The following is a 24,409-nucleotide window of genomic DNA, read 5'->3' on the forward strand; positions in this document are numbered from 1 at the left end:
TATTAGAATAAACTATGATGGGCTACTGTTTTCTTTTCTCTCTTGGATAGTGGAGAAAATGTGTTTAACAGCCGAATTGGGGTAAAACCTGTTTAGACTGTACTTGTAGATCTCTTGGTCTACTATGGACTGGACTTGCCTGACCTCAGCACCACGTTATTGGTTCCTCAGCTGATGCACTATCCTTGCACTATTGCACTACTAATATGTCATTGTAGATATGACTTGTTGTAATCCTAACTTATTGCATCCTTGTTAGGGTTAGCATTTATTGTTCATATTGCATTTTCGTAGTATTATTTGCATTTACTGTAAAATATACTGTATTTAAATATTAATCTTGCATTGTAACCCTGTACTGTACTGTCCTGTAACACCTTGGATAAAGGTGTCTGCCAAATAAATAAAATAAATAATAATAAGAAGAACATTGATTCTACTGTTGCTGGGGGCTTTATGTAATTTTATGAATTTCGACTGAATACCGCTGGAATAACACCTGAATATCTTATGCACTTCCTACAGTAATTCATTATAAATTCAGCCCTGTTAATTCATCATGATTTAAAAAGCATTTAGGATCTCCTTTCCCCTCTATCCATTCCTAATGAATTCACCATTCTTCACTTATTCATACCCACTAGGGGATTGTGAGAAGTGTTAATTTATTCATCTGCTGTTGCACCCCTATTTGGACCTCTCTAGTCTCGCACTTGACCCCTCTTTCAACATCTTTCATCTCCTAACTCTTGCTAGACCATGCCACATTCCGTACAAATCGTCCTCAATCTTGCCCCCCCCCCCCCCGATTGAACTGTCCTCAGTATTGATTTTCATCTACATAAGCTTTCCTTTGCCGCAAGCACAACGTTTCCAAAGCTAAATACACATTTTTCCTGGTGTTGAAGTAACTGCTGGGCTCTCCAGAATGTGGGTGTCTGCACTGCATTTCATCAAGCTGTCATTTCCTCTCTCCGACATCACTGATCATCAAGCACTTTACTCACTCTGACACCAGTTGTTGACTTGTTTGGGGTTTGTACGGCTTGGAAGTGATTGTAGTCCTTTCATGTATGAAATATTCAAAACAGCTGAAAAAAAGTAGTTTTGGACACACAATAAATATATTTTTCATTGAAAATATTTTCACTTTTGCTCTGTTGCTTTATATGAGGCTGTCATGCAGTTGTGTCTTCCATGTGCCCCCATATAAAGACTAGAAGAGAGTTTGTTTTGTATCCGTCCCCATATGAGGTCGTCATGCATGAAAGGGTTAAATAAACTGATAAAATAAATGTGACATTTGCACTGGATTTATTTTTATGAAATACGCTATAAAAATATATATTTTTAGTGAACATTGGAGATATTTTGTATGTTTGTTATAAAAAAAATAAAAAAAACACCTAACTGTACAAAAAGCATCATTGGCATTATTTTCTATTTCATTGGACTAGCAAGACTAAATGCATGTGTGTCTGTTTCGTTATGGGGATTGGTAAAACTGTGCATTGAATGCAAGCTAAAAGTTCTCTAATCTACAAGGGCTCTGGATAGCATATTTGTCATTAGCTGGAATTTGCATGTACCTTGTTGAGTAGAGGGCCAGGGGAACTAGGCCAGAAGCACAGCTGTAGAGCCTGCTGAACTAATTGCCTCTCCATCCTCAGCCTCATTTATCTTCATTTCTTCCCAATTACACCAAATTATCAATAGTCTCAGTTGCATTACCATCTTAATCCCCCTTTTTTCAGGCAGCATTAGGCAGTGGCAGATGATTCCTTGGCAGGAGTCAGGGTAAACAGCCATGAAAATGCCACCTCTGGCAGATGGCATGGCTCATAAGAAATATGACAAACAGAGGCAAATGTGCAACCGAGCACTGGTACATGAAAGCAAGCTGTCAATTTTTTTCTTAAATAGTGTTTAGGTAAGGGTTTTTACAAGATGTATTTATGTAAAAATAGAATTAAAGATGTGTGCCCTTCGGGTTCTCGAACTGAATGCAGTTTTAACATACTAGTAAACTTGAAATCTTTTTTTTTATGTAAAGAATAGTAATTAAGCTGTCCTATTATTATTATTATTATTATTATTATTATTATTATTATTATTATTATTATTATTATTGTATTGTTTTTGAGCAGTAAGCCAACCATTCCAGTTGTGATCTTTACATAAACACATGGTCTCAATTTATAAAAATACTTTCTGCTCTAGTAAATTAAATAAAAAAACTAACCAAAGTCTTCTAGATGGATATTCATAATTTGATATATACATGTAATGACAATTTGGGCTTACTTAAACTTTTCTTTTGATGTAAAACACTTGTAAATGTAGGTAAGTTGTACGTTAACGGCTTGAATAAAGGCATCTGCTAAATAAACAAATAATAATAATAATAATAATAATAATAATAATAATAATAATAATAATATTTGAATGTTTGCTGTCCTAGTGTTTTGCATTATCAGCCTCACTGTAGGTAGTTAGCACCCATTTTGACATCAATGCTCTGCCTGATTCCGAACAAAACTGCTGTGTTTTTCTTTAGTTTAAACATGTAGTTTGTAGGTTATATGCCTTCACTATCGATATGCAGCTTTTTATCTACATATCCCAGTATCTCTTTAAATAGATTTGAGGATTTGTATTTGTTTTCATTATTATGGTATGTCTTTGCGCCAAATAACTATTGTGCTTGAAATCCCAGCATCCCTGACAATAGATACATTAACGAAAGAGGGTATATCTAATGTTGCTTTGCTTTTTGTTTTTATTATAATTACTTTTTTAAAGGTTGGATTTAAAGTTTGCATAATCTGCATGGACCCTGCATCCCGTTTCAATCTCCTCAATAATAATAATAATAATAATAATAATAATAATAATAATAATAATAATAATAATAATAATAATAATAATAATTTCTTCTGAAGAGAGGTTGACTCTGTTAGTATCATGCCCTGTTTTCGGGGTTAGTTTATTATAATTAATGCAGAAGCAATGACACGCTCCTTGTTATAAACCTGTTGGTAAGGGTTAGGGCTGCTAAGATTACATCAAAAATCGATTTTTCGATCAATTCAATTCCTCGTTATATACCTTGATATAAATACTGGACAATCGATTCAATAATTACATTTTTGTAACATGCATAGTTAATAACATTATTTAAGTTTATCAACGAAACTGCACTGAACGTCCTGCCTTGCTATTTACAGTTTTTCTGCCAGACAAGCAGTGGGCGTGCTCTTCTTTTCCTGCTTGTGTTAAGTAGCATCTGATTTGCTGGTCCCATCCTACCAGCGAATCAGTTTTGAAAAGTTTTGTAAGTACGCCCCTCTTTGTATTCGATGTAAAAACGCGCCGCCTTGAATCCAGAGCAGGACGACAGGCTTGTATTCTTGGCAAACAACCTGTAAATAAATTGCGCACATTGAAGAAAACTGACTGTATATAGTTTACACTTCTTTGGAGTTTCAAAATGAACTGTTATTTTATGAATATTTAACAATATTCAATAACGTTAAAAGAAAAAAAGAAAAACATCAGTGATGTTAAATGCAATTTTGGAATAACGATCAGTTTGACCTCTATAGCGGGTATGCATTATTATTATTATTATGATGATGATGATGATGATGTTGTTTTAGTCAAGGATTTCCGCATTGTGTGTTTCACAGATAGTGAAGGTTAGGTGGTACAGTATTATGCAAATACGGTTTTCATAAACTGTTGTCTAGTTTATATAGATTACATTCCAAAGTACTGTAATCTGTTTGGAATAAATATTTTAGTAACACCCCTGCAGTATTTTAAACTTGCTTTAGGCTTGTTGCGAACGCTGTTGTGTTTTTTGTTTCTCCTGACGCTACCAAGGTGTAATTACCCCTCGCATTCACAAGCTTTTTATTTAACTGCAATGATATTAAAATAATCACGTCGGGGGGAGAGGAAAGGAGCAAAAAAAGTATGTGGGCCATACAAGCATCGATATTTATTCGAACGATTCGATTTTGTTTGCCCAATTAATCGATTGCAATTTGGAGGCTTAACTGACAGCCCTAGTAAGGGTCTAGTGAAGCAAAATTTCTTAACATGATGATAAAAAAAATGTCACAGACAGTTTCAATCACTCGCTCACTCCTTGCCTCAGCTAATGTGACTTCTGCCACTGAGTCGCTCGTCCGGTGTGAGGAGGGCTTTATACTGTAGTTCCGACCTGTTCCATGACTAGTAAAAACAAAGCAGATACCAAATTCACGATACAATCTCAAAATTGTATAAAATGCCTTTAAATAGTTTCTCAATGGAGAATCCTTTGTCATAGAGAGGGTCATTTGAGCTTGCCCATTAAGCTCTGCCAAGTGCTCTATCCTTACCAGAACAGTCTTCCATTTAGTCTTGAATAAGACCTTTAAATGGTGACCTCATGGAAATGATGTACCACCTCGACCATATGGCAGAATTTTCTTCATTGGACCTCATGGCTAGGGTCTACACAGTGAAGTGCCTCCCTGTGGTCCAGATGCAGAGGTCACCTGACTGCGCTGACACCTGCGTGCTCTCCTTATCTCCTACCAGGAGGCATATGCGTTTACATCTTTAAATGTAGCAGGACCATAGTGAAAGGCAGAGATGGTCTGAACACAGTGAAGTGAGAAAGAGAATGATTTAACTATTCATTCTTTCAGTTATTGATTAGAAGGAGGTTATTTACCAAATGGCCCCTAAAAGCCACCTACACAGATTAGATATTTTATACAAGGTTCATCCAGGCTGTGAACATTAACAACAATCCCAGCTCTCTGTATCCTGAATTAGAATGACACATGGTAATATACTCAGTTATTTGTCAGATGTCTTAGCTGCATCAGATACAGCTTATTCACCCAGGTGACTTTCAATTACCCGAAGAAAAATTAAATGTTTCTCTTAAAGTGCTACACCCTTACAGTGTTTACAACAATCACACAACAAACCATTGCTGTCTCTGGTGCTAGATATTGCTGAAATATAATTTTCAATATAATATCCTGTGTTTTTATATTTTTATTCGCATATCTGGGTCATAAATCAACTGGTGGAAAGAACTTCTTTGTCAGTAAAACGGCAAAAAACACTGTGAGCATTACATCATACTTCGGGCAAAACAGGGATGTACCTATTGCGGATAAAGTGCACTGATGTTATTATTATTTGTTTATTTAGCAGACACCTTTATCCAAGGCGACTTACAGAGACTAGGGTGTGTGAACTATGCATCAGCTGCAGAGTCACTTACAATTACGTCTCACCCAAAAGAAGGAGCACAAGGCGGTTAAGTGACTTGCTCAGGGTCACACAATGAGTCAGTGGCTGAGGTGGGATTTGAACCGGGGACCTCCTGGTTACAAGCCCTTTTCTTTAACCACACAGCCTCCTTAGAGTTGCAGATCCTTGCTGTACGCTATGAAGATTTTGAAAAATAATTATAATATTTTAGTTGTACAGCCATTTAGTTTAGAATTGAACATCTTAAAGTGGTTCACAAAACTGTAATGGATGCTTGTAGACTATTATTATTTTTTGTTATCTATAATTCCGTGATTCAGGACCCCATTGCTATTTGTACTGTCGCTGACCACTGACATAAACCGATACAGACCTCATTGTATTTAATTATATGTAAATATAGTGTTGTATCTGCATGTTAATATCCTTGGTTAATAAGTTAATATCCTTGGAATGTCTTGATTTAATCGATTTATGCTGGTGTTAAACAATGCTAATGATGATTTAAAAGCTGGTTGTAATTGTATTCAGATTTAGAAAAGCTTTTTAAATATAACTGTCAGCATGTAACCATGCCCTGTTCAATGATGGACACATTTTCAAAGTATGACTGACTGATGGACAGATCAGGGAATTGCTATATTAATGGCTACATCTCACAGCTTTGGCAGTACTGTTCACTAATTACATTGGCAGGACCATTTGAGAAGTTCTTGGAAAGGACCCAACAGGGCCCTCAGTAGAAGGCTTAGATTTTAACACTCCAGTCAACATGATTTACTGTTAACTTGACCAGAAAATATGATCCGGATAGATACCAAATGTGACAAAAACACAGAAATTTGAGTTATTACTCCTTAAATATGTTAAGACACCAACTTATAGTTTTCTTTTGAATAAGAACATATAACATAAATTACATCAACAACATGGCTTGGTAACCCATTCCATACACTTTTTTTTTTTTTCTTTGGTGAATAGATTTTATGCAAGGTCAGGAAATAAGACTGGATTGTTTAATAATGAACTGGAATGTACTGCGTTTCTGTTTATTGCATGTAACATATCGACAAATGTGTTTTCAGTACCCCTGCCAAACAAATTAAGGATTTAATATACGTTTACTATAATGTTTTACACTGAAGATCACGGTGTGTGTGTGTGTGTGTGTGTGTGTGTGTCTACATATATATATATATATATATATATATATATATATATATATATATATATATATATATATGTGTGTGTGTTTGTGTGTGTGTTTTTAGTTTAAAAGAAATGACTTGACTAACCATTAACAAACAATCAAATAAGACTAATTTGGTGTAGAGGTAGAGTTCCTTAATAACTGTGACTTTTTATTTAAAAAAGAGAATCTCTGTAAGAGACCATCCTGTTTTAAAAAGCCCCTTGAATAAGGTAGAGCACTGTAAGCCATAAGGGCCTCCTTTGTGTCTGTATCAATGCATTTGAATAATGGGTAAGATTCTTAAATAAATTGTGCTCAAGATTCATTATTAGCACAATTTATTTCTTTAAAAAAACACACACACAAATTACAATCCAAAAAACGAATAAGAAAGAACCTCAGACTACTTTCAAGTGGCTGTACTGAGTCGTGTGAAGTATGTTAAAAATAGTAAGGGACTAATACAGTATAATAAAAGCACCAGGTCATGATGAAAGAAAATAACTCATTTCAGCGTCTGTAATAAACAATTCTGCTAAATTCAAGATTGATTTTTGGTCTCGTCTAAATATTTACTCCACAAAAAATTCAGTGTCTAAATTGTGAATGACATCCATCTATTATACAGTATAACACAATATGATGACAGTAGAGTCACTACGGGTTCTAATTACTTGAACAAGCTCTGTTCCACCATCATGCAGTGCCACTTGCAGTCATTACCTAGTGAAATACCTTGCCAGTTTACCTCTAACAATAGGCTGCTATAACATGGTAGGGGTATACTAGCCTCAGGTGTTTTAGTAAACCATTAGTAAAGTTGCATTTTTGTTTTATTGAAATTATTCCCCAATGAAAAAGTCAGAATCCTACAGAGGAAGAATGTAATTCCTATTATTATTAAATTAATCAGTCATAGCAATCTGTTACAAAAACACCATCTGTTATTTCACTCGCAGGACTTCATATGCTTATTAGGAGGAATTATACACATTTTTTTTATTCATTTTGCATTTTACCTTAACCCGTTTTATGATTCTGTGTAATAGAGTGCAATTTTTGATCTAGTGTTTACTATTAAAAAGGCTTTCTCAATGCACCTCTTCATCCCACAGCTGTGGGTGTTGTACCACCTGCAACAGGACATATTTTCACTGTACAACTCAACAAAAATGCTGGATGTGAAAAGCCTTTTAAATAAGACTTTATTTATTTAAAAATCATATTTTCTGTGCATCAGCATTTCTACCCAGAGTGAGATAGGTGTACATTATAGCAATTATTTTACCCCTAATTTTCTTCCCAATTTAGAATATCCAAGTAGGCACTGCGTATTTGGATATCCCCACAACAGCTCAGAAGAACTCAGAAGCATGCTCTGATCCCACGACCTAGCCAATTTCCTCTTTACACCCAGGAACTTGGGAGCAGATATCTGCAGTCATTCCACCAACCACCTATGGATTCATCCTTGGTAGTTCTATATGTCGCTGTATGGATGATGTAGGGTTTTTGCTGCGTCCATGTTGAGCCTGCATTAGAGACGTGAAATGACAAATCAGTGATTTTCTGATTCTCCAGATATTTTAGTTATCGCCCGGCTCCCTACACTTGGCAGGTTTTGTTGCACTTATGTTTATTCCATATACTGTAGCAAAGTGGTTTGTCACTAAGTAGTCAGCTATGTGATGTATTCTCTTGTTGTCTTTTGTTCTCCCCAGGTGGGAGCGAGTCGTCCTGGGATAAAGAGAAGCTGCAGTCCCCTCCTTCCGCAGGAACGCAGCATGGGGTCAGTCATGCTGCTCTGTCTAGCCAGCACAACCTGGGAGCAGCACACCCACTCAGCTCCCTGCAACAGAACCATCTGCTAGCTAACAGTAAGTGCTGCATGAACAAGACACTTTGCTCAGTGGTGTCATCCTAAATCTGAAGGTACCAGAACGCCACTAAAACACGGACCATTAAAGTACCACAGAATTAGAGTAACAAATTGGGGTGATTACCTGTAAATTATAGTAAAATGATTACAAACAAAATGCTCTGTTCACTGTAGGGTCATAGTGATCGTGTTTCTCATGGTACTGATGTCTGATTGGCACCAGATCTTTTGAAGGATATATCTTGTGAAACATTCACCCACATTTTGATCTTATTTTGCTGTTATTTTACAGTATGCATCAACAGTAACACATGATTTGTGTTTTACCTGTCTCTTATTAAACACGAGCTGTGAACAGTGAACATGCACGCCTATTTCCTGTTCCTCTAGTTCTTGGTGATTAAGTCCACATAGACCTTTACAACTACATTGTTGCTCAACTTTCTTCTTTAACGTAGCACTGTATAAATCGAGTGTGCCAACTGAAAATACAGGTTACTTCAAGTAGATGTAACGCTGGCTCAATAAAACAGTATGCTCAATGTAATATTGCATATATTCACTTGCAAATATAAGATTTTCGGTACTACTAAAAATAAATGAAAAGACAAGCATTTTGTTAAAGGCTTAGTGGACACGATCATCTATATACACTCAATGTATTTGTATTACTACCTTTTTAAAATGTACAGTTTTAAAAAGGTGCTGTAACTAAAGCCCAGCATAATCATGGAACCAGGTTCCAGTGTTTCAGTAAAGCAGGAAGAACAACATGTGCTCAGTGAAGTTTGAACTATAATCGGCCTCTCTGTCTAGCAAAGAAAGCTAGGAAGGCTCCTCCATGTGGCTGTATTGATAAGTGAGGCAATGAAAATATAACTGAAGATAATGAATGGCAGGAAACAGTATTTCAGTTTACGATTCTTGCTGTTCACAGCAACTCTTCTGGACAACTAACAACCCTGCAACATTTCTGGAGTCTCTTGCAGGGTTGTTAGTGTTATTTAGGACCAAAGTGTATGGAAAGATGCACAATTATTAGCAGTTTTAGCTAGCAGATTTTGTTTTGTAATGTAAATATTTCCAAATGTATATTTTTTTTTTTTTAGGACTTGACTTGCCATTTATGATGATGCCCCACCCCCTCCTTCCTGTTAGCCTACCTCCTGCATCTGTTGCCATGGCGATGAACCAGATGAACCACCTGAATACCATAGCAAACATGGCTGCAGCAGCCCAGATGCAGAGTCCTCTGTCTAGGGCAGGCGCTTCTGTTATTAAGGTAAGAGAAGATGCACCCCTTTGTTATGCCGAGAAACAGAGAACAGGCTTAGCTGGGATTAGAGCATTGACAGGATTTGACATTTTTTACAATATAAATAGAAATTAAAAGAAAAAAGACAAAAGGCGTGTCAATGTTTCTTTAGTGAAATATGTTTCTGAAAATATTCATGATTAGTATGTAATCCTTGCTTTCTAAAAATAGAAGGGTCACACTTAAAAATAATACATTTAAAAATGACTAGTTGATTTAGGATGTAATATGAACATGTTTAGCAGCAGTGTGGAGTAGTGGTTAGGGCTCTGGACTCTTGACCGGAGGGTTGTGGGTTCAATCCCCAGTGGGGAACACTGCTGTTGTACCCTTGAGCAAGGTACTTTACCTAGATTGCTCCAGTAAAAACCCAACTGTATAAATGGGTAATTGTATATAAGAATAATGTGATATCTGTATAATGTGAAATAATGTATAATGTGATATCTTGTAACAATTGTAAGTCGCCCTGGATAAGGGCGTCTGCTAAGAAATAAATAATAATAATAATAATAATAATGTTTAGAATATGTCCTGAGAAGATTTAATTTACCTCAACTAAAATCAATATGAATTCAACAGGAAGTCATGTGTTGGTTCCTACATTGCATACATTCCATCATTTGAATTGCTGACATGTGTTATAAAAAACTCCTTAAATATACCAGCTGAATAAGGGCAAAGAGATGGCAGAAGCAGGCCAGACATTATTAGTTGCTTTTCCCAGGAAAGCAATTTGAAGCTTTTCAGTGTACATTTCTAAAAGGTCAAGAATATAAGGTTTGCTGGAAGGGTTATTGCTAAGGGGTGATATATATTATCAGCCTTCAGGTAAACTCTAAGATGCAATGCAGCAGTGGACACCTTTATATATGCTTTTCCATGGTGATCCACCAGTGCCTTATTTTAAAGTGATCCATATACAGCAGTACATTACATCTGATTCTGAAGACAGTAATATCACCATGACAAATGAGGTTACATACAGTATATTTTTAGTGTAAATTCTCTGCTGGTTGCTGAGCTCTGCTCTATTTATATATTGCCATCGGTCCTGCAGATGGGGCTGTGTGGGAGGTCTGGGTAGTATGCATATAGAGCCTACTTAAATGATTTATTTTTTCTAAATATTAGAGTTAAAAATGTAATCCCCTGGCTCAAAACTGCTTTTATTGTCCAGAGACATTGTGGAAAAAAATCTCTTTCGTAAGAGACACTGTAGTGTGGGAATAAAATAACACACACCAATGTGCGGTGGGTGAACTGTCTTCCAGGAATGTTACTGCCTTAGTCTGTTTTTATTTTATTTCTATTTAAGATATTATTAATGGTTCATTATCTTTAGCTAGATGTTATTGGTGCACTGGGATAGGGGGTGTCGGTTATCCGCTGACAGACAGGGAGACACATGGAGGTGATGTTGACAATCCGCTCAGGCATGCGGGATTTATTTACAGAATACAAAACCACATGACACTACCAGCAGTGTTAGCGAATGCTACTCCGCTAATCAATGGAGGTCTCGCTTACACACCTCACTCCTCGTTGTTCCTTACACAATTAAACAAACTCCGACCCCGGTTGCATATGCGGTCGTCGTCGGTTTTTGGCTTGTTAAATTACCAATTCCTATCCCGGTTAAACACACGGTGGTCAAAGGAGGTGGTTTCTTCTTCACAAAGCTCCAATCCCGGCAAAGACACATGGTGATTGGCAGAATTCGTCTTTCACAATTCGTTGTCCAGGCAGCGTGGACAATCTTAATCCTTTTGCTTGGTAGGGCCTTGCAGCATCACCAAGGTCTGTTAGCTGACCCTTTTTATCACAAGACGCACTGCAGCAACATACCTGCCTGCTGGTTAGGGATCCACAGTTGGCCAATCGCCAAATAATTAACCCTGCAACCAAACAGCAGATAGTGCTGTTTTCAGGCATTGGTATTCGCATTGTAATTATGCTTGACGCGAGGCACTGTGCTTATGACACACTCTGCTGGGTTATCTTGTGTAGGACATTAAATAGGAGGAAAAGAAAGCACAACATCAATGTCCTTCTATGGGCAGCATGAATCCCATACGCAAATTCAGGAGAGAATACGAAGACAGTCACAAAAAGAGAGAGGAGCAGAAGAAATGAATTAGCCAAGCTTAAACTGTTTTACAGGGAAATGTGTACATTGTATCTTTTCAGTGAATGTTGTCGTTAGCAGCCATTGATTAAAAAAGGTTTACTGTGGTCAATTAGCAAGGTCATTGTACAGAGTTCTGATCATTTATTTTCCGTGAGATTACCAGGTCTTGCTACATTGCTTTTATAAGGCTACTGTATATGTGCTGTCATGCTTTTATACAGTGGCAGCCAAAGACAGCTATAAAAATGACAAAGAATGGTGGTCTCCACGATAAAACTGAGGTGAATGTACAGTTTAGTTAACCTGCTCAGCATCTTCTGCACGCTAGAGGGCGTTATCTGTCACAGATTACTACTGAAATACAATGTTTCACCAGCAGGTGTCACACGCTGAAGCTTGTGAATTCCAAAAGCGCAAAGCTTACATTGAGTTAAAGTCATTGTTATTGACTGCTGCTCCATTTCTATAAATGCATTGTAAATGTAAACCACTCCGTGACACTGTAGTTTGTCTTGAGTCAATGTACACATGAGGTTTCACGCTTATTCCTGAATGTTTACTATGCTTGATAGCCTTGACTAGTGCAACCACATATGTGAACATTATGTGGAAAATGTGTTGAAAAAGCTGTTCTTGTTAATTAAGTCTTTAGATGAGATGGGATAGCAATAGAGTTGGATCCTTTGTACAGTTATGTATAGCGGATTAGTCTCAGCCTTTATTTTCAAAACATGATGGTCATTTTCCCAAAGGAAAAAACACAAAACTAACAAAAAAAAACTGCTCCCAAAAATAAATGCTCTGCTCTTAGCGTGATTTTTCTTTTTTTTTTTTTTTTTGCTGGAATTAAAATTGTTTAACGCCTTTCAGAAAATATGACTGGCATTGCACTTGCTTGAAAATAGGGTCCTTAACCTTTGTTGCTTTTATCATATTTCTTGTTGTTGACATGCAGAGTTCGTCCTGTAATGCAGCTTGTACACAAGTGGGCTTTGTGTTGAAGAGTGTTTTTTATAGAGTTTTGTGTTCCTGCAGGAACGGGTCCAGGACAGCCTTTCCCCAGCTCTGTCTCTGGAGGAGAATCAGCGCCCTGGGAGCCACCCCTCTTCACACCAGAGCAGCAGTGCCTCAAGCTCCCCCTCCCCACATGACACGTCCGATCGCCTAGGTAATCCCTCAGCATAGCAATGCTTCCGACCCTTATTGGTCAGTGTAGTGAACCAATAAGAAGACATTCTGCAAGACTAAAAGAAGGTTCTGAATGTTCTTAATGAGGCTCAGATAACAACAGTGTCAGAAGTTTTTTTGTGGATCATTAGAACCTCTTCAAAAACAACCTGTCATCTTAATATTACTGTATTCTGATATAAAAAGATGTTTAGATTAATGTGCTAGCATAAATACATTGATAGGTAGGTAAATATTAAAGTAATAGTGATAATAAACATGTAAATTAGTATATTGAACAAATGAAAATGAAAATATACAGACGGTGTGTTGTATTTTGATAATTTATATTTTTACTCTACTGTTAAAAATCTAGAGCTGTAGAGACTTTAGATTTAAAGGGACATGACTAATTTGGACTTCAACAAAACCACAATCACAGAACAATTAATCAGTAAAGCAAATACCATTTTATTATGCAACCATCATTTTAGCAATTAGTAAATTATAATATTACACATTTCAAACACAACCCTTATTAAAAGCATTTGCAATTTCAGTTTAGAATTTCATAAGCATAAAACAAAGGTATAAAACAATACAATTATACATCAACTTGTTAAAAAAAATAATAATTCTGTCCGAGAATCACTTGTATGCTTGTATGTCTTTAGCAATGCTGCCTCGTCCCAGGGATGGAGAGATGTCTGATCGGGATGCAGCTATAAACGTGAAGAAGATCTTGAAAGAGAAAGGTGCGTTTCCTTTCTTGTCCTCATGCATCCTTTTAAAATGAATGTTGAATGACAACAGGAATAGGGTTTGGCATTGGTGTTTGTAGAGGCTTGCTTTATGATTTTCTTTCGAAAAACAAAACAAAGATATTCAAGTACACATAAAACTTCTGCATGATACTGCAAAAAACACACAAAAAACACATTCAAACTGGATTCTATTTATAATACATTTATGATAGTAAATTGTAGGAAAATGTGCTTATTAAGTATGCAGTTCTGATCGTAGAATGTACATTTGTAATTATTGCTATAATTGAGGTGAACCTTATTCATTAATTTATACATAAAATCAGGTGTGGATCTTTGTGGAATTTGGAACCTGGTCAGGGGAATATAATACGAGGCAAACGTGTTTGAAAACATAAATTATATTGTATCTCTGATTTCTAATCATGCATCCTCAAAAGGAGGGATTGTATGAATTTGCAAATCCTCCAATGCCAATGCAGCTTTCAAACTGTCAGTCAGTGTTATGGAATCGGACAAAACAGCACTTTATACTCTTGTTGGAGTCATGTGACTTGTTTGTCTCCAGATGATAAAGACCTATCACTTCCACATATTGGGTTCATACATGGTTGTCACTATGTTGTGTAGTCGCATTTGATGTAGAGTGAGATTCTCAAATCTGTTTACACCAAATCATCATTAGAGCATTTCTTTTTTGAAATAAAAAAAATAAATAAAATCTGTGACGTCACCCTTTGGTTAATTTGAAAAATCTTCAACCTGAAAGAGGCTGTGTGGCTTTGAAGAGAAGGAGAGTGTGGGGTAGGTGTACTGTTGGTTTACAAATCCACAGTTTGTGCTACGAATCCACAGAAAACTGTTGATTTGTCAACAAGAGCAGTCACAGAAAAATTAATCAGAAAAGCGAAAATCGTTTTCTTACGCCGTAATCATTTCAACAATTAGTTAATTATAATATTACACATTTCAAACACAACCCTTATAAAAACTTTTGTGATTTCAGTTTGTTATTTCACAAGAATAAAACGAGAGTATAAAACAATACAATTATACATTAAAATGTTTCTTAATTACAAATTCAATTCTGTTTATGACCAACTGATTGACTTCTTGGTTTCTTACTCTGAAGTATTTGAGAAATCTTGTTTCTTGTCAGTTTTCCTCTTGTATTCACATACAGTATTGGATCCATACCACAAATGAACTATTCACCTCCTGTGATTATATAAATGCATAGCATCTGTAGCTCTCAAACTATGGTTTGTATAAACCCTTCAAATCTAGCGTGATTCGAAATACATTTATCTCGTTACTGAACAAGTATTAATTAGGAAGATATGTTTTGAGTGGTACATGCATAATGGCACTCAAAAAGTGGATTATTTTTACCGATTCACCACTTATTATTATTATTATTATTATTATTATTATTATTATTATTATTATTATTTATTTCTTAGCAGACGCCCTTATCCAGGGCGACTTACAATCGTAAGCAAAAACTTACCATTGTTTACAAATAAGAAACCACATGCAATTAAATATCTGAGTTGTTTATATTTGATTTGGGTGCGTTTTTCTTTTCTGAAAGAAACTGAGCAACTAAAATCTGGAGTAAATAGCTCTGAGAATCTAGCCCCTTGTCTTTATACTGTAGCTGGTACACAGCTGGATTCTGTGATTGTCAATAAAGTTCCATTGCAGGTGGTTTCCAGTGAACATTAATAGTTTCAGTACCACATGTTTTAACCTCTGGGCGTATTAACAGATCTTTTTCACATATCCATTTTACTTCAAGGTTACAATCATTTGATACCCCTGGGGATGCATTGTTCTTGTTCACAACAACTCCCATTTCCAGTTCCTAGAAAAAACAAATTGCCATTAATTTAAATTGTGACTGAGTAAAACACAGTTATAAAGCAACAAAAAACACAATATGGTACATGTTTCAGGCACAGGCCAAAACTGTGCCACTTTTTATTGAATAAGACCCACATGAGTTGTAAATGTGGCAACCCTTATAACAGTATATTTTTGTACAGTTTGTTTGCAGTTTACCACACTTTTCCATGGTTATACTATGCATTTACCATAGTTTACCCTAGTTTGCCATGTTTATTAATATGCTTTAGCATACTTTGCTATTGTTTACAATGCTTACCTATGCATTACCATGCTTTCACTATGCTTTATTACACTTTGTTATGCTTTTACTATGGATAACTTTTATAAAGGAAACAGGACAGCCTAATGATCATTTCAAATGAAAGCAGAGTAGCAAAACAGACAGGAACTCTTAATCTGAAGCATACTTGGTGTTTCATGAAATTGTTTTGTGTAATTAAAGGTAGTTATCTATTTAGTGTTCCTCATTTTCTGGTTTTTATCTTTAAAAAAATTTCCCTGGAATGTTTCAGAGTTATATATTAAAATAGGGATCAAATCAGTAAAAAAAAACACATTTTAATTGAAACATCTGTAAAAGCCATCTGTAAAAACTTTACTTGTGGAATAGGATGCATATCAGTTCTGGTTTCTGATTAAGTTTTGTGGGTACTATTGTAGGCAGTTAATATATTCTTAAGAGCAATAAATTAAAGGACCTCCAAAAACTGTAGGGGATAAAGAGATACCTTTGATAGTCAAGATCTCGGTGGGACCTCTACAATAAACGGTGTCCTATTATAATGTACAAACCCGTTTTTAATATCACTCTCTGAAAACGATGGCGGATTTACACGTTACAACAAGCCAAAAATAGACCACATTCCAGACTGTTCAAAGTTCATAAATTGTGTTTGTTCAACATGAGCGAATGACTCAATACTGGGAATCTCTTCTTAGAAAGATGGTATTTATTAAGCATACAACAATATAAGTTTGAAAATCACACAAAACAGTTACACAATTAATGTCACATTAAAAGCATTACAATGAGAACTAAGGTTTAAAACAACAATTTACCAAAGAAATACTAGTACATACTGACACAACAAGGGGTCACACAATACCTGAATAGATATTTAAGAGTATTGTTACCTAGCCTGAAAAGCATTCACTTTCAGCGTTCTGTTACCTTGTGTTTCTCCGAGTGTCAGGGCCCCCAACCTTGATGGATAAATACTGAGAGCTGAGGGCTCCAGGTGCAGTCTTGTAGTTTCTTAGAGTCTGAGCAAGCAGGGATCAGTGGTCGGTCTGGGGCTAAAGCAGGGGCTATCGCAGGTCTGAATAGAGCTGGGGACTCAGATAAGAGGGCTAGAGCTGGGGACTCAGATTAGAGGGCTAGAGCTGGGGAGGTAGAGCTGGGGACAAGGAGCTGGGGCTAAAGCAGGGGGTTTTATACTTTTCAAACAAAGAGATTATTTGAATTTCCCGTTGCATGCTCCGATTGGCTATTTGGTAGCGAATGGGCTTGAAATCTTGATTGATTGCTCCCCTCTTCCTCTGTCTGATTAGTTCATTATCATAATCTGGAAAGGGGAAACTTTTAAAACGTGCATAACTTTTGCTAAATAATTCAGATTTTATTCTGAATTCCCGTTATTTTTACCATAAGAAATTACATTTCTTTAGACACCAAACATGTCGGGTTGCGACTTTGGTTAGACATTGCAAACAGTTTAATTCTCTTAGGGATTTATTACCTGGGTTATTCTATACTTGTTAGGCAATTTAAGAATAAAAACGCTTGCATCTTGTACTCATAGTGGTATTAAATCAATATGATGTGAAATTTATCTTAAATCTCTAAGCTATTTTTCTCTCTTTCAGACTCCTATTCTAAACCACCTCTCTTACTAGACGGGTTAATTAAATCATGGAGACAGTTTTGATTAGCCTTTTGTTTCCTGAGTGCCTGGTGCATTCAAGGTGTTAGGTTGATCGTTATCTCTAGGCAAAGCTAGACAAATTAGATTAACGTTCATTCAATGTAGATTCCTGATACAATATCATAAGAACATAACATAAGAAAGTCCATGACATTTGCAATATATTTGAGATGACAATGTCTATAGAACCTACAGTTTAATGTTGCTGGCATGTATGTTGAAGCAGAATCTGGTCACGTTGAAGCCACATTTTTCCAAGTTAGCTGTTACTTTGCGAATTGCTGTGCTGAGTCTGACGGAAATATCTACAGAAGGTATGAACATGACATCAGCACAAAACAAGCCAGGTTTATTCACCTTGAAATCATAAAATGAAAAGAAAATTGACAGAACTGGACGATGCAAGCCATCAGGAGACGCATCTAAAATCACACTGGACATTTCCATCAATGCGTTCTATAAGTTTACCAACTAAAGCATCACCATTTCTGTCAAATATTTACGATTAAGATTGTCGGCATTAGGCAGTGTTTTAGCTGTTGGACAGTACTGTCGCACAAAGTCACCAATACATACCTCTGCAATAAACAGTAGCTGTCCAGCAAAGCAGAGCGCTCTGACAAACTCATTAACACACTCATTCTGTGCTCTTTTATTAAAGCGCATGTAAAAAAGCTGCATAAATTGATTGCTTGTTTCTCAGGTCACGTTCTTGTTTTAGTTCAATGGGTTGCTTATTTTTCAGTATGTTCTTTTATTGTCAGAGCGAACATGTACCTCAATGCAGCAGTATTTGCAGCACTAGCAGTTACCAAGCCTAGCAATTGCTACAATAATCAGACTTTGATTGGCCAGTGTAATCAAATGATAATGTTTGTGAACAGAGAACCACGTTTGAACGTTATTTGATCCTCTGACGTCTAAACGTCTTCTGTATCCTAGGATACAGTGTAGGGCTGCTTATTACAATGTCGGAGTCAAAATAAAACAGCATTTTAATCAAACTATTGTGTATTTCCTAGAAAATACTATTGGGAAAATATTGAATAGTAGACAGAAATCGTGTATAAATCAGTAAAAAACTGATGTTCAGTTAAAAAAAAATCCTATAATTTTTCAGTAAAATTCAGAATAAACTGGAAATGCGGAACACTAAGTATATTTTAACATGATGACAAACTTAAAGTAGTACCAACATGAAAGTATTCTTCTAGATACTACTGTAGATTTATATTCGCAGTTGTGGTTGATGATTACAAAAAACAGGTAATTTATAACCGAGTCTTAAATTTTGATAACTTGCCTCTAACACAGACAGGCTTGTAGTGGTCTGTCAGTGGCATACTAGTTAACTGTGGGGAAACTGAGACTTGTCAAAAAGATACAACTGCAATACATGGTATTATTGAATCTGCCCCTTTGGCTCTGTATATTCTCTGCTATTCAGTTCATGCAGCAGGTCCCTATTATTGTCATACACAATGCAATAAACCTAGTTTATCACTGTCAAGAAGAATTAGGTTGATTGAGAGCAAAACAGATGCAAAAAACTTGGAACACATGGAGAAGGGGAACATATGATGTGGAAGTGTAAGTTATTTTTTAATTGAATATATAGCATAGCTGTGTAAAATTCCCTGGCCATTTCGAAGAATGTGGGTATTTCAATGAAATACAGTATTTTCCTTGTACACATGGTCTTTGTACGAGACATTCCAGCCCCCAGTGCCTCTTGTATGGGACTTAAAAATTAACTCTTCATAAATTACTAATTTGCTTTGACTCACATGTTATCAGTAGCATATATGCTAGAGCTACCTGGGCTATTTGAGTATAAGACTCAAGTCTTATACTCAAAAGCTTGATACCCTTCGTAAAAAGGCTCCTTTCGAGCTCAATGATTGCAGCGCTTTACACTATGTGTGGGCAGACCATTGCATGAATTGATTCCAGCGTCTCGGATCACATACTGAATACCTTTGCTTTTGGTCAATTGCACGTATACCACATACATTTCACCAAAACCAATTCTGTTTTAAGTACCGTTTTCTTTACGACATTGCTCAGACAAACAGAGCTGGATTGAATTTAGCCGACTTAATTAAAATATATTGATTAAAAAAGGAGTCGAACTGCACAGTTTATACAGCTTGAGGTTCAAATTTGAGATGCTAGCTCCATTCAAGCCTTTTTTTACGAATAGTGCTAGAAGCTCGGAAACTTTGTACGAGGCTGTTCGTATTCCAGACAAATCTGTTCTCTGCAGATTTAATCTGCGTGTTCAGGGAGCTGAATCTATCATTGATTCTAAAGTATCAGCAACCAGATACCAAAACTACTGTACATGTGAACTCCCATATAAATGTTAATAATGGTATTTGCAGTGTATCCATGCTTTTGCAATGCTTATGCTATGCATTTAGCATGTTTTGTAATACAGTATGCTTTACTGTGCTTTCAATATGTCTTTTTACACTTCATGTATATTCATGTATAAGAACAAGCAATGATTTGTTCTCTCCACTGTGCTAGCAATAAAACAGTCTTGTGCCTTCTTAAATCATGATACCAAGATTGTAAAGAGCAGTAGTAATGTTTCTAAAAATACATGGTCAAATATTGCGTGGTTAACTTTCAAAGGAACAGTGCCAAAAGCAATATCTACTAAAAAGGTTAAATCTTTTTTCGTAATAATTATTGTACTTGGCTTGTTTACTGGGACATATTTGAGACTATGGAAGAATGATCTTCTATGATAAACAATGTGACACATTTGTACATAGTGATAAATGGGCAGCCTCTGGCAGAATGTACCTTTGTGCAGGAGTCCATTGAATGAACCCAACTTCAAGTCTATAAATCATGTTTGCTGGTCAGTAAATGTGCATACTGCCTAAGGCAAGGTCTCGTTTTCTATTGTTTGCACACTGGTGTGAACTAAGCACTGCTAAACCTCTGTGTTACATTATATTTGAAATTCACTCATATGTAAACCATTTGGGAATCATTGCCTCATTTTCTAGCATGAAACTACAGTAGTTTGCTGCCTGAGACTTGCTCAGTGTGCACCTTCTTTCACTGAAACTATTGACTGTTTTTTTTTTTATTTCATTCACATGAAGGGAGCTTGTATGAGTTTGCAAATCTAGTGCCACCACACCTGCTACTGCTAAGGTCTCATAAACATAATAAGCTAGCACCTTATTTCTTTCAGTAATTTGAAAACTCTGATGTCATCTTTCACTTTGACCTGTGACCTAAGATGGCAGCAGTGTGGAGTAGTGGTTAGGGCTCTGGGCTCCTGACCGGAGGGTCGTGGGTTCAATCCCTAGTGGGGGACACTGCTGCTGTACCCTTGAGCAAGGTACTTTACCTAGATTGCTCCAGTAAAAACCCAACTGTATAAATGGGTAATTGTATGTAAAAAATAATGTAACTGTATGTAAAAATAATGTGATATCTTGTAACAACTGTAAGTCGCCCTGGATAAGGGCGTCTGCTAAGAAATAAATAATAATAATAATAATAATGGCTGCCACATTGGAGTAGTGTGACGTTTTGGTTTCCAGATCAAAAAGACCTACAACTTTGAGACATTGCCTTCATACTTGGTACCAGATTGTATTTTAATTAAAAATAAATTCCAGTCTGCTTCGTTATACTTATTCCTGTAGTATCTCTTTCAACATATTCACTTCTGTCATAAAAAATCTGCATGTAACGTTTTCAGACAGAACACTGTATAGACATTAAGAAATCCGCTTACCGGCTAAAAGCTTCTGTGTGGCTTAGGAGTAGAGTTCTCACTGATATTTATTAGTCACTCACATAATGTGTACTGTTGATCCTTATTCCTGTTCGTGCTCATTGTAAATCAAAACTAAGCTGGTCTATCTAATGTGTCATTTCACTCTCAATTAGAAAGTAGAATGACTTGATGAAAACATTCCTGTAAGTCTTTAACTATTTGCGACCAAAATATCTGGCGAATCAACCATTTCATTCCAATATGTTGATGTCATGCTTTCAAGCAGGAGAGTGCTCTGACTATACAAGGATTTGCGAGCCACAGGACTCCACACATGTCATTTTTGAGATCAGTGTACCATGTAGATCTAGTTTATTTAGTTTGTTTTGTTTATTTGAGGTGGGGGTAATCATGTTTTTCTACATTTTGTCATTTTGTCAATTATTTGTATTTAAATGTTATCATCTTTCCACTGGCATTGTGAAGGTAGATATTACAAAAATTAAAAAGTGCATTGGAATGGCTAGTTTCTTACAGAGCCAGACTGAATAAACTTAGATTTATTCTTCTATAGTTGTGTAATAATTATACGAAGCATGCTATAGGATTGCATTTGGCATGTTGAACTGAAAAGCTCAGATTTCTATCACCCCTATGCGTGTCCATTGTAACAACAGAGCCAAAGATTAATTTAAAAGGACAGTGCTCAATTCAACAGAGCAATGTTTGGAGTACATCCCCAGCATCCCCAGTGAAAAACCACACAAATCCATGTATGCATTATTACATGCATATTCACCACACAGTAACATTGTAAATGCTTTCCTGCATTAGTTGGTGGAATTTATGACAATTGAAACCCCAATGCCAATAACCAAAATCCCACTTCAACAAAAATCGCTTACTAAAAGTCTTGCAAATAAATATGGATTCACAGTGTACAGTACTATCAGTAATATCAAAAACACAAATAAGCTACTCAATGTTTGAAGTGCAGCACAAGTATTTTGCCAAGGCCATATTTCAGGTGCAGTAACCCCCTTGACCATATAAGTGGGGACTATATGTTAATGAACAAGGTACTTTTAAAATGCTAACAGCCTTGTCTGTTAGATACCTTACTATTCTAATTGCACTGCAAGTACTATAAAGGAGATAGCAGCATCTGGTTACAATCAATGTTTCCTTCTGACATTATGAAATTAGCTATGCGGAAATGATTAAAATTGGCCTGTAATGAATTCTGCTAGAAATGTGCAGCATTGTTTAGCCTTAGAGATAAGCAGTTGGCAAATCAGTAAAATAAACCTAAAACCCATTTCCGAAAGAAAAGATAGCAACTTTCTGTTTTCTGTGCCAGGAAACTGCTTGAAACACTGGCAGTTGGCTAATTTTCAAACTGATAGCTAAAGATGTTGGCTCCAGTAACAATTATTTAAAAAGAAAAAAAATATATCTAAAAGGACTGCATACATTTTAGTTTGCCTGTAAAAGCTTGATGTTTATGTGGAATGGTTATTAAACGTGTAAAGGAATAAATCCACTTGCGCTTTGAAAGCTCTTTTTGATCATTAAACTGATTGCTGTTCTGAGCCAGTTTGTAATGGTTTAATAAAACTTGGACGCTTGGTTCTGCCCTGCAGCTTTTTAGGGGTCCCCGGTAGGACGCCGCGGCAGGTTGCAGTGGATCTAATGCAATGCCTAGTTTAATGGTCAAAACAAAAAAGAAAACACAAATCACTGTTCAACTTCTACTTCTAAAATGTATTTCAGAGTAGACTGGCATTTTTATTTAGCTTTCAAGTTCAGGACAAGGTTGTTAATGACTGAAAGCCATTTCCATCTTTGGTTTTGAGGCCTGTATGAAACATGTTCTGGTAGTGTGAACCTGAATTTCTAATATCATAACATTGGTCCTTGTTTCTCTAAGAGAGGCCACAGAATAGCTGCGTATTGACATTGATGTAAAGCAGATCCTTCAGGACAGGGCTGTGACCTGCTGGCACCCAATGGAGGTAAACTGGCACTGCTGCTACATGTGCTAAACCTGCAATGTGAATCGTGTGGTTAGAACAGTCAGGATTGTCAGTATTTATTACCTTGAAAAAGATATATATTAATGCGCTTTGTGGTTCTGAAGTTTTCTAGTCATCTTTTGTATATGTTAAAAAGGCAGGCTAACCGTGGGACAGCAGTGTGGAGTAGTGGTTAGGGCTCTGGACTCTTGACCGGAGGGTCGTGGGTTCAATCCCAGTTGGGGGACACTGCTGCTGTACCCTTGAGCAAGGTACTTTACCTAGATTGCTCCAGTAAAAACCCAACTGTATAAATGGGTAATTGTATATAAAAATAATGTGTAAAAAAAAAATAAATAAAAAAAAAAAAAAAAAAAAGTAATTGTGTGTAAAAAAAAATAAAATAACGTGGTATCTTGTAACAATTGTAAGTCGCCCCGGATAAGGGCGTCTGCTAAGAAATAAATAATAATAATATTTGGACAGACAGAAAACTGCTTTTAAAAAAAAGTGCACAGAAGGGTGAAGTAATGAAGAGATACTATCAAAATGAAGAAGCAGCCCTACATTTGGTCATCAATTTAATTGACATAGTCAGATTTCCCACCCAAATTGGCACATTATTTAGCCTGATATGTATTTGTAATGTATATAGTTTATGTGCTCAATGCACAGATTGTTACTTTTGCATTTCTTTGAACGCGGTCAGATAACTTCAGATCTGCCATGTTGCAGTTTCCAATAGCTGATGCAAGTAGTCTTGCGTCCTGTCAGCAGCACCTCCACTGTGATCTCTGTTTAAAAAGCTGTTCAAGAAGACGAGGGCCTGATTGACGTAGCTGACAAAAAGTGAATAAAGATGGATAGCACAAGATTGAGAAAATATGCAGTGTTTACAGATCTCTTGGCTGTTTTTTTTTGTCTATACTAACACAGCAGAGTCTATACTCCATGATAAAGATCAGTGTTGCTTTGCATTTTGCTGGTACAGAAAATGTACTTTAAGACTACAAGCCATACAAATTACATGATAAGATACAATATGCTTTGTGTGTTTGGAACTGTTGATATCAAGATTAATA

At 36.2% G+C, this 24,409-nt stretch overlaps 1 protein-coding gene across 4 annotated transcripts in view; it reads left to right on the forward strand.

Moving 5' to 3' along the window:
• Positions 1-24,409, forward strand: part of LOC117412636 (dachshund homolog 2-like) — a 137,096-nt gene that overhangs the window by 95,697 nt on the left and 16,990 nt on the right. For all 4 annotated transcript variants that reach the window (XM_058989126.1, XM_058989128.1, XM_058989127.1 and 1 more), the window contains 4 exons: positions 8,194-8,349; positions 9,461-9,633; positions 12,833-12,965; positions 13,639-13,719. In XM_058989126.1, the coding sequence (XP_058845109.1) occupies positions 8,194-8,349; positions 9,461-9,633; positions 12,833-12,965; positions 13,639-13,719 (543 nt within the window). The remainder of the gene's footprint in view (positions 1-8,193; positions 8,350-9,460; positions 9,634-12,832; positions 12,966-13,638; positions 13,720-24,409) is intronic.

Source organism: Acipenser ruthenus, chromosome 16 (assembly GCF_902713425.1).
Source record: "Acipenser ruthenus chromosome 16, fAciRut3.2 maternal haplotype, whole genome shotgun sequence".
Taxonomy (NCBI): domain Eukaryota; kingdom Metazoa; phylum Chordata; class Actinopteri; order Acipenseriformes; family Acipenseridae; genus Acipenser; species Acipenser ruthenus.